We start from the raw sequence: 13,784 nt of genomic DNA on the forward strand, positions 1-13,784 counted from the left end.
TTACTAAATGTTGATGTTTTTCTGATATCCAGTAGATGTTTGTTAACGAAACAACAGATCAAAGCAGCACTCTTCGGCAACATCAATCAATATTACCCTAGGGTAGACAACTAAAATAGAACAAAGTTTTCTTGTTTTATCTGCCATGTGTACTATATGATCCCAGATGTCAATGCCGCTTTAACTACTGTGTAATGAGGTCCTTTTCAATACCAATACTTATTTATTAAATGTAGTGTGTTAGCCTAGGTTCTACAATGCTCATTATTCATTTCATTTTTCCTTTAAAAGGGACGTTTAGGCATGGACTTATCGTGCTTTTAGGCTAAAACTCAAAGTCTGGCTTATGGACTATTTTAGTGTGAAAATAACTGCTACAGAAACATTCTACCCACATTTGGTGATTCCACATCTTTTTCTGGACCTGCCAAACTTTCATCAAACCAATGTAATGGGGATTTCTTTATCGAGTACGTCAAAGCAGACAATGCTTTTCAAGAGACCATTTGACAGATACTCAGGGCTTGTCACCATTACCAGAAGAGACGTGGAGAATGCTTATAGCTGATTACTACACACGAACCCAGCGATCCTCTGACCCCGTCAAATGGCAACAAAGGGGACAGTTGGCAAAGAAACCCTTAGTTTTATAATAATATGTATCCATTGAGAATTTATCTATTCCAAACTTTATATCACACTATTAACTTTGGGCCTAAGGTTTATTTAATTAATATTTTTTTCCTTTCAGTATACAAATCCATGACAGTTGAATTTTATCTCTTGTGCGTTGTCACTTTTCAATATTAAATCATCTGTTTTGTAGATAAGGCGACTTTTCCAAATGTGAACTCTGGCCTCATGCTAATGAGCTGATTTCAATATCTTGGGTGAACTAAAACTTTCAGTCTGTTTTTAAACATAGCCTTTGCAGTGAACCATTGTTCACTTTTGGAAATAAAAGACATTTTCTGCTATTAAATGAGTGTCACAGGGTGATTTTATTACTTTATTTCATTTATGTTACACACGATAGTATGAAGTCAAAACGTGTTCAGTTTTATAGCATAGTTAACGTCTACCAAAATGTTAGTTATATTCATAATTAAACAATTAAACATAAGGAATGTCTGTCTGTATGTATGTATGTATGTATGTATGTATGTATGTATGTATGTATGTATGTCTGTGTGTATGTATGTATGTATGTATGTATGTATGTATGTATGTATGTATGTAACCTTGGTAAGTAGGTATGTGCGTGCGTGGGTGCGCGTGCGTGCGCGCGCGCGCGCGCGCGTGTGTGTGTGTGTGTACGTGTGTTTGTGCACCATTTGTAAAAAAATAACCACCTTACTAGGAATAAATAATTTTCCGCTTCGAGGGAAACTTTGAAAGTACAATCTCGTGGTTATTATGGAGTTATGCTGTCCATTTAGTAAAGCCTACTCTGCCAAGTTGAAATATATAATTTTTGAAATTGTGATAAAATGTTTGAACAAATCACTATATATTTGGTTTTTCATGTTCAAAATCAAAATCCACTTTTTTCGCCGAGAGCCATCCTAACTCCAGCTACTTCAATGTCTATAACATTTTATAGCTTTTCCGAAGACCCATATCCTTTTAACATATTTAACAAGTTTATCCAATATTTGAGGTGTACATTATATACTTTACAAGTTCCATATTCACACCAATGGCTTATGTTAATATTACGAAGTAATGAGAAATGAAACTTAAATAACTACGCATCGTTGAGGGCGTGTATTCAGATTATCTCTTTATTTTATCACGTGATAGTCATTTGCATAGATAGAGAGCAATTGGATTGTCGCAATGTGATTAACATCACATCAAATGAGATATCCTGCAGCATGTGACAACATTGATTAGCTCTTACACAAGTTTAATGTTTATTATACGGTGGCTCTTAAGTGACAAGTCAAAAAAATATTTCGTCGTTGTTGCTGTAAATTTTGTATCTTTTGCTGAAATTTGTGTTTTGTCTTGTCAGTCAACCGAAGTATAATGTCAATTTTGTACACTCAGCTTTAATCGAAATTGGGGTATCAGTCACAAACTGTTTCACTTTAGCCTAAAATGGTCTGGTCTTTAACATATATTCTACATCACGGTAGTAGTACTTTTCCTTCAATCAGTACTAATAATCCAGATATAAGCATTAGTGAGTAAAACACTTTAAATCTTCCGCATTCTGAAGAATATCGTCACCGGAAATAATATACAATCGATAGCAGTGATAAAAATCTTAATACCTTGCTATGTGTTATCGTCTGACTCGACAAAAATTTGACTAAAATTTCTACATATTAATTATTCAAGGATGTGGATCACGTAAAGATGGCTCAAGCAAAGAAAATGTAACACCGTTGTTACTTTTTGTGTCTTCGTTCTTGCGTTCGTTGTTGTTGTTGTTGTTGTTGTTGTTGTTGTTGTTTTGTTTGTGTTTTTTTGTTTCCTAGATTATGAAATGTAGCAGTGTTTAATAGTATGATTGTTATCCAGCCAGGGGATATGATGTAGCAAAATGGATGTTAGTAAGTTACTTTTTGTGGACTCAGGTGATGTTCTGGATTACTTATAGCAAAAACTGCACAAATGTCAATGTTATTTCCCGACTTTTTCACTACTTTGCATATATTACATCGTAGACCGGTGCTGAATTCGATGGCTGACGTTTTTCAAGTTCTTCGTATGGCGATGGAGATCGTTTTTGCAGTGCTGCGTAAGATTCCACATTGGTGGTATCTGCTGCGTCCTGTGATTCATGGATTGTGTAATATTGCGGTGGTGCATCCATCCCATCATTCCACTGTTCTTCTTCCGTTGATGCTAACTTATTTGTTTCGTCATCTTTCGTTTGTTTTGTCTCAGACTTTAGATCTTCCTCTATAATATCAATATAATCTGGTTGTATTTCTATGTATGGTGGGTTTGCCGCGTATTCTCCGGATGTTATACCCTTTATATGGTTCATGGCTGTGTTGTCCACGTAATCGTAAGTATGCAAATCGTTGAATGCCGGATTATCACGACTATCCCTGGCAGAAACATGACTCATCTCGCTTGTTAGACGATTTCCAACGTGATGATCCTCGTTGGTCTTCCTCTTTTTCAGCTTCCTAAGAATGAAAGAAGTAACATTTCATCAAAAACAAACAAATCACATTGTACAAAACACGGTTCTAGAAAATACGATTAGTGTACGAATAACCAATTAATGTATTCAACAATACAAGTTGGAAAGAGTCTCAAGATCTCTGTAAAGTTTATGAAATACGTTGTACCACACAACAAATTCTATAACTTATTTCAGTGGTGCATTGACTAAAAGGACAGAATACACGTAGGTATATTCTCTCTCTCTCTCTCTCTCTCTCTCTCTCTCTCTCTCTCTCTCTCTCTCTCTCTCTCTCTCTCTCTCTCTCTCTCTCTCTCTCTCTCTCTCTCTCTCTCTCAGATTGTTTTGATAAATGTCTCACCTCATCCTGACATACAAAATAACAACCAGGATTGTTGCTACTGTGATAATAACAATAATAATGGTAACACTAATTGTGATAATTGTTCTGCTAGATCCTGAAATTAAAAAAAAAACAGTGGAAAAAGTTATATGATTAGTTTAAAATGAATTAGGTACTAGAAAGTTGAGGTAATATAATACAAATACAATTGATGATAACAGATATGATTACATATACTCATCTGTACTTATTTACTTATGTACATACATACCTATATACGTACGTACGTACGTACGTGCGTGCGTGCGTGCGCGCATACACACATAATACATACATACATACATACATACATACTTACATACATACATACATACATACATACATACATACATGCGTATGCATGCATGCATGCATGCATGCATGCATGCATACATACATACATACATACATACATACATACATACATACATACATACATACATACATTGTTAGTTGTAACAAAACTTCACTGTGTGCTTTTGTCGTTGTTCATGTGAGACTAACCTGTGGATACGGGTGCAGACTGGTATGTTAAATTCACTGTTGACTCTGAAAGAAATGAGACAAATAATTATGCAAATTAATTATTCACTAAATCGTTAAGCGAAATCAATTTGCATAATCAATTATTTTCGGTAATTAGGCTATATCTTAAGACTGCATACTTCAATTTCAATATAATTTACTTTAACAAACTTTATATGCCCTATAAAGTTGTTGATGTACCTTACAGTGTTAATAACTAATTTGCATGATGAATGATTTTCGGTAATTAAGAAATATCATAAGAATGCATACTTGAATTGCAATATCATTTAGTACATACGTTAAACCATAACGAAGTTTAAATCTGGTTTCTTTCTTTTTTTGGCCTAAGTTCTGAAAATCCTTCTTCGCCTAACGTATTATTACCGTTGAGGGCTCCATACTATGCTGTAATGGACTTAACTTTTGACAACAAATTACACTACAGGAGTTGTATCCGTTCTCACGTATACGTACTTACCTGTCGCAATACCCGCCCTCTGTGTCGTGGACGCCAGTGAAGTTGTCAAATCTAAAATGCAATAACGAATAAAAGAAATTAAACACAATTTTAACATGACTTCTGTGATATCTGTACGTTCTATCTATTCTTAATATCAGTTCTTTATCAATGATTTGCCTATAATATGAACTTGAAAATAATTCACTCTCTAGTCTGTCTTTGCGAGTTGTGCCCTTATAATGCCAAGAATTGTAATGATAATCTTATCTTTTCCTTTTGAATTTCAACGTTATTGGAGTGAATTTCTAGATTTGTGTATAGTGTCCTTGTTGAGGTATTTGTTGTTTTTAATAATAATAAATATTCTTTTTTGAGTTTTAAACAAAACAATTTGACCTCAAACATGGTTTACCGTGTACAAGATATAACTACAAACTTATGAACTGTGCCTAAGGGGTTACTCCCATGGAAAGGTATTGTATCTGTCACCGTCAAATGGGTCACTTTTTTCAAGAAAATCCCTAACGTTGGTCGACTTTATATCCGTTAACTTGGGAAATATCTTAACTCCTTCATGCTTTAGAAATATCTTCTTATCATCATAATAAAGGGAATATAGACTGGTTGATTGTGATATCTAAAAATGGGGTTATTTTTGTATTATACATTGATTGATCTCAGTAAACAGGTTCACAGGGTTGGAACTTCTGATAATATAGTAATATTCTTCGATGCACAACGAATTCAAGTTAATAATAATCTTTATTACACTGGATATCGTTCTTTAAGTATATAAATACTTATCTCCCAAGAAGTCCAGTGAGGGCCACCCCTCATGGGTTCAGTTATAATGCAGGGGGAAACCGGACTACCCGGGGAAAACCTGCGCTGTTCGGTAGAGTTAAACTGAACATGGATCTAATAAATCCATGAACTGAACTTACTTCTAATTTACTAATTGGTAAATTTAATCAAACCCTGAATGGGCTCGAACTTCAAACCCTGACCGCAGTGGTAAGAGGAAAGTGGTTTAACCACTCGGCCACCGACAACCCTATCACCTTGACATTGAGGTAATGCTGGCCAATGACCATCTTCGTTGAGTTTGGGAGTACCCCTTCCCTCGGGGACCATGTAACTAAGTTTCTTCTGTTCATGTCCTGGGGAAGGTAGCAGTCATGTTGCCAAAACGTAGACATGAATGAAAGTAACTTGGTTGTGTATCAAAGAACATTACAACTATTATTACAATGGTTGATGTTTTGAACTCAAGAGTCGCTAACACCCTTCTGAAAATTTGGGAAGTACCCCTTCCTTGTGGAGACTATGTAACTAACACAACAGGGAAAGAAAGACATTGATCACCTTGGCATTGAGGTAATGCTGACCAGTGACCATCTTCGTTACATCTGATACTGCCTGCACCGCATCGTTGATTGACGGTTATTGTATTTCCTTCGAAATATACTCCCAGCCTTTGATTCGGATTGAGATATTCCTCTACTTGAGATGCATTACACTTTGCAACACCTTGAATGGAATAGACACACAAATAAGAGTCAAACCACAATAAAGTAAACAAATGACATTTAAAAGGGTAAGGGTTACTGGGTGTAAACCTTAAAAGCTGCACTAGCTGTAACTAGGGTATACAGTATTAAGATTCTGTGTTACACAAATATGTTTAACCCTTTAATGACTTACTTTCTGTAACTCTATGTAATTACACCCTATATATAAGGTGTCACTTGGTTTCTGTAACGCTGTGTAATTACATCCTTCGGGTCGCCATCTAGTGGTGAACTTAGCAACAGTGCAGAGTTACAAAAACAACATTGTGTAGAGGACTTCTAACACGAGATTGGTGTGCTATCACAGAACTTAATTATTTCTAATCATTAAGAGTGAGGGCTGCAGTTGGGTAAAACCTAAACAATGTGTGTTTCAAACCTGACTTAATCGAATGGTATCTAAAAGAGTTTTTTAAAATGACCCCGTTACATCTAATACAGCTTTATGACGGAATTATTGTTAAATGGGTAAATGTCTCCATCGAGGACTGATATGTGATGACATTTAGAACCACTGATGCGGTGGAAAGTAGCTATATAAATGTAACGAAATGTCCGAGAGAGGATGTGTATATAATTCTGTTTATTATAACTCACCGGCATATTTGACCACAAACATGAACATATACGGAGAACGAACAATCCTCGACGGTCCGAGTGTTGCTGGCAATATCGCCGTAGTTGGACGAGGAGGAACTCTTGTCAAACTTACAGTGAGTTGGTTTGTGTCCCAATCTCTATGTCTGTTCTCCAACGTTTCGTCCACAACAAATATATTGCCATCATCGATATCTTTAATAATTTGAATTTCATCTTCTTGACGGAGGTCCAGTCTCAGGAATGATAATCTAACTCCTTTATTCGGATTTGTTGGAATCTTAATCTGCCATTTTCCATCAATATTCGACGGATAACTTCCTGGAAAGTATGGCGACACCACAAAACCTTCTCTCTCCCAATATAGTTGTCCCGTCGATGCACCCAGAGTGGCTGTTCGGGAAGAAATTATAGAGAAGGGAAGTTTGCCTGTACACGTGGGATTTTATATTACTTCCATGCATTGAATCTCAAGATATCAACTGTATTATTTCGTGTTTGACTGCCTTTTTTGGGGCTGTCATCGTAATTTCCTTGTACGAGACTATATGAGGCTGAATATGAGACTATCTGGTTATGAATCCAACTTTCTGTACGTCAATACCCTACTATACTTACTTTCATATACACTGGCGGCGTTGCCCTGTCCACCACAGATCGTTTGGTTCTCTCGATCACCTGGACAGAGGAGGTCACAGCGTTCTGTTGAAAGTTCTTCCAAATCTTGAAACAATCTTGGATAGCTTTTAGTGCTTTCCCAGCAGAAACATTGCCTTGCTTCATTAATAATTGCGTATCGGATGTGTCGGCAAAACTGGAGACAGTCTTGAATAGTTACGATACAATCCGCACTACACTGACTGTTTAAAGATCCCATTATTGCCGTTGGTAGACCGAAACAACCCACGTACCCTGGAACTATAGTGAAGAATTAAAGTCAGGCTTGATCATGTAGGCAATGTCAGGTAACACACACAGAGACACGCGCACACACGCACACACACACACACACACACACACACACACACACACACACACACACACACACACACTTTGCGTAAATTGTTTGCCATTTGGTTAATTTGCTAAAGTCACTGTTAAAATATACAGAGTGGAAGCAATGACATGGCAATTATTCACGCATACACACAATATGTATGTATGTATGTATGTATGTATGTATGTATGTATGTATAGATAGATAGATAGATAGATAGATAGATAGATAGATAGATAGATAGATAGATAGATAGATAGATAGATAGATAGATAGATAGATAGATAGATATTGAATACCATGATATGTTTCGCTATGTACTAGAGAAAATGGTATACGTTCTTGGTTACACGTTTTTCATAATAAAATGGAGGGACTGTGAGGTAGAAACTTTAAAGGGAATATTGTATCTTATCACCCTAACTGTTTACGAAATGTAGCAGTATTAAGAGTGTTCTGAAAGTGTCAATTAATCGGCTACATTAGTACGAAAAGAAATCACCCGAGTATAAATAACTAAATACATTCGGTTTAAATACCTCCAATTTAATGTTGACGTCTATACTAACTAGTAACCAAGTATTCTAATCGTCTAGAGATAAGGAAAAAAAACTTACAGTTACACCTGACTTTGACCTCTCCAGTTTGACAAGTATTGCTTGTGCGACTGAATGATTGGCAGCCAAGGAGATTCATTTCATCACCTTCACACTTAAAGTTTTTCTCAATAAACTGTTGCTGAGAAGGGCGTTCTTGTTGTTGTTGTTGTTGTTGTTGTTGCTGCTGCTGTTGCTGTTGTTGTTGTTGTTGTTGTTGTTGTTGTGATGTTGAAGATGAAGTCAAATAACTTTGCACAAACATGGCACCATTACTGTATCCTTGCAACATCGAAAAAAACCCAGAAAAATTCAGATTTAATTTGCTTGTAGTCTGAAGAGAGAAAACGGACAGACAGACAGACAGACAGACAGACAGACAGACAGACAGACACACACACACAGACTGATTGACAAACAGACAGACAGACAGACAGACAGACAGACAGACAGACAGACAGACAGACAGACAGACAGACAGACTGACTGACTGACTGACAAACAGACGGACGGACGGACGGACGGACGGACGGACGGACGGACAGACAGACAGACAGACAGACAGACAGACAGACAGACAGACAGACAGACAGACAGACAGACAGACAGACAGACAGACAGACAGACAGACAGACAGACAGACAGACAGACAGACAGACAGACAGAATGTAGGGACATCGTAATATTTGTTTATGAATTGAAATGAATGAAGTATTTTGTTGAATGTCTTGTCCATAACATTTCGATAACATAAATAAAACCTGTGTGACATAAGAATGACACAAACATATATCAAAAGAAATCGAAAATAATACCATCATTTATATAACTGTGTATAGGCCAATACAGGTACGTGTCTCTATCTATTGCTGTATGCATTCTTACCAAGTTCTCCGCAAACAACTTCAGCATTCGCCAGACTCCATTCATCGTTGCAAACGACATACCACTGGTCTTCGTTCAAAACTTCAAGCTTTCCAGTAAACGGATTTCCACCGTCGACCAATCGAACACTGCTTTCTAACAATCAACAAATAAAATGATAACATCATCGTAAACCACAGCCTCTTTTACGGCACCATCCAAGACTCACAGAGGACATATACGGGGGGGGGGGGTCAGCAGGAATAGGAGCTCTGTCTTGCGAGCATGAATGATAACTGAGATAGAAGAATTAGAACAAATTAAAACGAGGTTATAAAACCACTAAGGGACAATTAAACTGCAATTTGGATACACACATTTCTGCTAATTTAATTGACATGTAGTAAACTAAGGCTTTCTCATCTCTTCTCGCAGGCGAAACACCAAGGTCGACAAGCAGCAACGTCACTATAACTGGGAACCTACGACGTCGTTGCCATGCCGACCATAAGAGTAAACATTCGACAGTTTTAAAAGCACTTTGAAACCTTACCTTTTTAGGTCGTTTTGTCATTAGACATTTGATATTTTTCACCCTAATGCATGTGTACCTTTTTACTAGTTTTTTCCTTATATTTTGACATTTGAAAGATTTTTTCAAATATTGTATTTTTGTTATTTTTTATGTTTTGGTTTTTCAATCAGTTGTACAGCACATTGTGATTTTTTTTAAAGTAATGCACTTTAAAAGAATTAAAGAATAAGATTAAGAGTAAACATTCTAGTCACCGCTTCCAGACGATACACGTCATCATTTTCCAATAATTCTCCTTTTTGTTTCTCAGTATATTTTAAGCACGAAATACTCGCACATTGAGTCCAGGACCGGAACCGTGTTATAAACAAACACAAATAAACATACACGTTTATTCAATACATAGAGACATATAGTAACATCGTCTAGTTTAAAAGTCCGTGTATACAGAAGCCAGGTAGTCACTCATGTGGGAAAGAACATAATTTACAGCGGGTGAGGGGGCTGAGGAGAAAATGAGGGCGCGAAAAAAAATTGGATGTGAAGGGGAGGGGGAGGTCTAGAAAACTGATGGTCTGAAACTATGGGTCACGAAATATTTTGTTTATGATTTGAACTAAATTTAATCATAGGAGCCGTCGTTTATCAAGTACATTTGCAGAATTTCTTGCAGCTTCACCGCAAATTACCTCTTAAACACCCCATATTGAATTATCATGAGGCGGGTGACTACCAGCTATTGTGTTGGTGTGTGCCTTTGAAGGGTATTAACGACAATACTCAAGTATTCTATTGCTTTCAATAATTTGTATGGTTAGAAATTTTACTCCTCTAAATGGCCATGGCCTCCTACATGTCTTCAAAAAATTACCCACTGTGAGAGGGAGACACCTCCCACGCCCTCAGTAGCAATATGGTGATGCTGAAATGGAACTGGGTTTCACACGCCAACTATTAAGCTTACCAGTGTGCTTCCTTCGGTCTGGTGAGAATTTGGAAGTCATGTATAGGTACAAATCCATAACATTGTTTGCTAAGTACTTGTCAGCTCACTTTATTGTGACCATTTTCACAGAGTACAATGTGATGAATGTCACCTTTACAACATTTCAATACCAACGAACCCTCAATGATTTGTTTGAAACGGTAACGAGCACGCAGTCTAAAGAACCATACAGTAAGAGTATTGTCCGGTATGAATAATATTTTCAGTTAGACAATGTTTGACAGTCTAAATCTAGAAAATTATGATAAACGGGAGTTATGGGAAATTATGGTATCTAGAGAGTAGTCTAGAATGAATACAATGAATCTCAAAGTCACAGGCGAAAACTCAGTCCCTCGCCATGTTTCTAAATCTGGCCGAGGACACTGTAAGGACTTAGCCGTTCATTTGTTCTCGATTGTTCCACTGTCTGTAATTTGTTTTGGTAACAATACAACTCATGCATATATATGTAAACATGCTTTATATTAAGTTTAAAGCTAATTACTAAGTCGTTATTATTAAGATATACCAACCTGAATTCACCATGGCAACTGTGGAAAATAACAACGTTAATAGTACGTAGATTAGGGCACCGCCACTGAAATGAGTCGTCTGCGAAGGTTCCATGCCGATCTTTATGAACCTGTTCTCTTCAACTAAAATGGGAACTCACTTATTCTTGTTCTTGAAACTGAGGATTCGAATACCAGCGCAGAGCAACCACGAAGCTGCCTTTTCATATGTAAAATTGAACCATTCAAGAGTTCAATCACACTGCATACTACTACAGTTACATATGTACACACCGACTCCTCCGACACTCCCATATATTTCAAGTCTAAAAGGACAATCTTGCCATCGGCAAATGCAATTCACTGGTCGTACTCGCACTTTATGGGCGTGTGACCTTCCTTAGACTTACCTACACGTAGACTGCTTGTAGACCAATAAACTGTACTTGATTCTGATTGTATCCGGACTCTGAAACTGATGAGATATAACAATTCGAATCGAGCACCATATTCGAAATAGTCTACAAGCACTGAGATGACCTCAATTCAACGTGTGGTTAATATATTGTGTATCTAGATAACCTCGATGGTAGGGTCTGAGAGAAAAAATATCGTTGGTTCAGGTTACCCGACCCCACCTAGTTTTTCACTGCCGACTCTAAACTTTGTTTACGTATTCGAGAAAGAAATAGTACATTCGCGAAAATTGTTAAGTCTCGCAAGAAAAAGTGGAAGTGCAAACTGACATCAACTTAAAAAGACAATATAAAACTGTTCTTCCAATCTGTAATGGCTGTACATCTGATAGGAAGAAATAAGCAACACAGAGACCATTTGGAAAACAATGGAAAACCTGAACTACCGGTAGACACCCGCACATGAAAAATATATATGTATATTTAAAAAATCTACCATGCAACCCCACCTATTCTAAATTTGAGCGTAATCGGAACGACACAATGTTTTGGGTCTAAGCTTGTATTATATTGGCTTGTTTTTTTGTTTTGTTTTGTTTTTTTGTTTTTTTGGGGGGGAGGTGCGTTTTGGGGGATTTGTTTAAAAATCAGATCATAGTTGCGTTTTAATTTCGATTGGTATTTAATTTTATCGAAGTTGTCGTAAACAATCATTTTCAAAATGTTCAAATAGCTAGAGTATACGAAAAGTTACTGTACTAAAAATAGGAGGGCCCGAGATACGCACCTTTATGCCTGCCAATCATGTGGTTTGTGCAAGCTTAATTGGTATAAGTTCATATACACCATATTACAATAGCAAGCAAATGAGTATTGTAATAGACAATTATTCAGTACGTTATTTTGACAAAACAACCATACGAAAGTAACTGAAAATGGGCAAAATATATCGTGGCAACTTTCTAGTTTTGTTTTTGTTTTTTTGTTTTGTTTTGTTTTGTTTTGTTTTGTTTTTGTATATGTAGTGCAATTACGAACAATAGCCACTACTTCAGGAATAAATGACAGTAGGTAGTTACCTTTAGACAAAATAAACAGCATAATAAAAAATCAACAACTATGTGTGATTGATATATCCACCAGACCATGATACAGTGAAGAATTACATGTTTTCATTAATCTCACTAAATCATGGACGCCATTCTTTTAAACTTTAAACTTTCTCTCACTGGCAGTGTTTCCACCCATGCTCCCGATTTTGTAGTTCCGTTTGTACACAGTATAAGCAAGGACTCGATTTTGAATTTTACAAGATACAAGAAAAATTTATTATCTCTGTCCAGAGAAATTAATTAGTTGTGGTCGCAAAAGAATACAAAACTACAATAATACACATAACAGTAGTACACCTGACATAAACCACCTAATGTACAGAATACACATACAGTAATACACCTGGCATAAACTACCTAATGCATATGTACATAATATACATACAGTAATACACCTGACATAAACCACCTAATGTACATAATACACATACAGTAATACACCTGACATAAACCACCTAATGTACAGCAGAAATTAACATACGTACACAACGTTTTCCTCTCTTTTGTTTTTCCATTATTGTCCTTGATATTATCATGATAATCGTAATCGGGTTTCACTTCAACAGGAAAGTTTATAGCGAAACATAACGCACTTATGTCTGTACTTGATCATGAGCGAAAGTTCAAAATCAACTTAGGACTGTAGTTCGTGGAACCACTGTACCAATTACTGCCACGTTAGTCGGGTAGAGCGAACACACCATATTAAAAAAAACAACGAAAAATGTCTCTGTTACGGCCGCATACATTTGCAGAAACTTCACAGGTAACATAGCAGACATCAAAGCAGAACACAGGGAACAAATACCAATATCAAAACTGGTAACTATGCTGTATAATATACGAAGTTTCCAGTGAAATAAAACAGGACACTAGAAAAACCACGTCTGGTCGCCGCTAGTGCAGCGCCCTTAGTAACCAATTAATATCTGACCATTTTTGAAGTGAATGACTGATATTGTGAGAAAAATGTAAATGAACTTGAACCTACCTCTCATAGACACAAACATGTTTCATACAGAGGTGCAAACGAACTTCGCCGAAGACCATTCGGAAACCATTGGGGCGCCCTCTAAGGTAA

The 13,784-nt window shown here is 36.7% G+C and overlaps 1 protein-coding gene across 1 annotated transcript; it reads right to left on the bottom strand.

Moving 5' to 3' along the window:
- Positions 1-2,455: 2,455 nt before the first annotated feature.
- LOC144445266 (uncharacterized) lies at positions 2,456-11,390 on the bottom strand. The gene is made up of 10 exons (XM_078134809.1): positions 11,197-11,390; positions 9,162-9,296; positions 8,298-8,558; positions 7,302-7,601; positions 6,684-7,076; positions 5,881-6,045; positions 4,534-4,584; positions 4,032-4,076; positions 3,507-3,603; positions 2,456-3,146 (listed from the first exon to the last, which is right to left on the bottom strand). Exons 1-10 carry the CDS (start codon positions 11,288-11,290, stop codon positions 2,651-2,653), a joined length of 2,037 nt encoding a protein of 678 aa, XP_077990935.1. The 5' UTR covers positions 11,291-11,390; the 3' UTR covers positions 2,456-2,650.
- Positions 11,391-13,784: the final 2,394 nt, after the last annotated feature.

Source organism: Glandiceps talaboti, chromosome 14 (genome assembly GCF_964340395.1).
Source record: "Glandiceps talaboti chromosome 14, keGlaTala1.1, whole genome shotgun sequence".
In the NCBI taxonomy this organism is placed as follows: Eukaryota; Metazoa; Hemichordata; class Enteropneusta; family Spengelidae; genus Glandiceps; species Glandiceps talaboti.

Coding starts and splice junctions, on each gene's coding strand:
- LOC144445266 (XM_078134809.1), bottom strand. CDS start 11,290: ATGGAACCTTCGCAGACGACTCATTTCAGTGGCGGTGCCCTAATCTAC. Junction 8,559..9,161: donor AGTTGTTTGCGGAGAACTTG/GTAAGAATGCAT, acceptor CGATGTTGCAAG/GATACAGTAATGGTGCCATG. Junction 4,585..5,880: donor AGCATTACCTCAATGCCAAG/GTGATCAATGTC, acceptor ATTGCATTTTAG/ATTTGACAACTTCACTGGCG.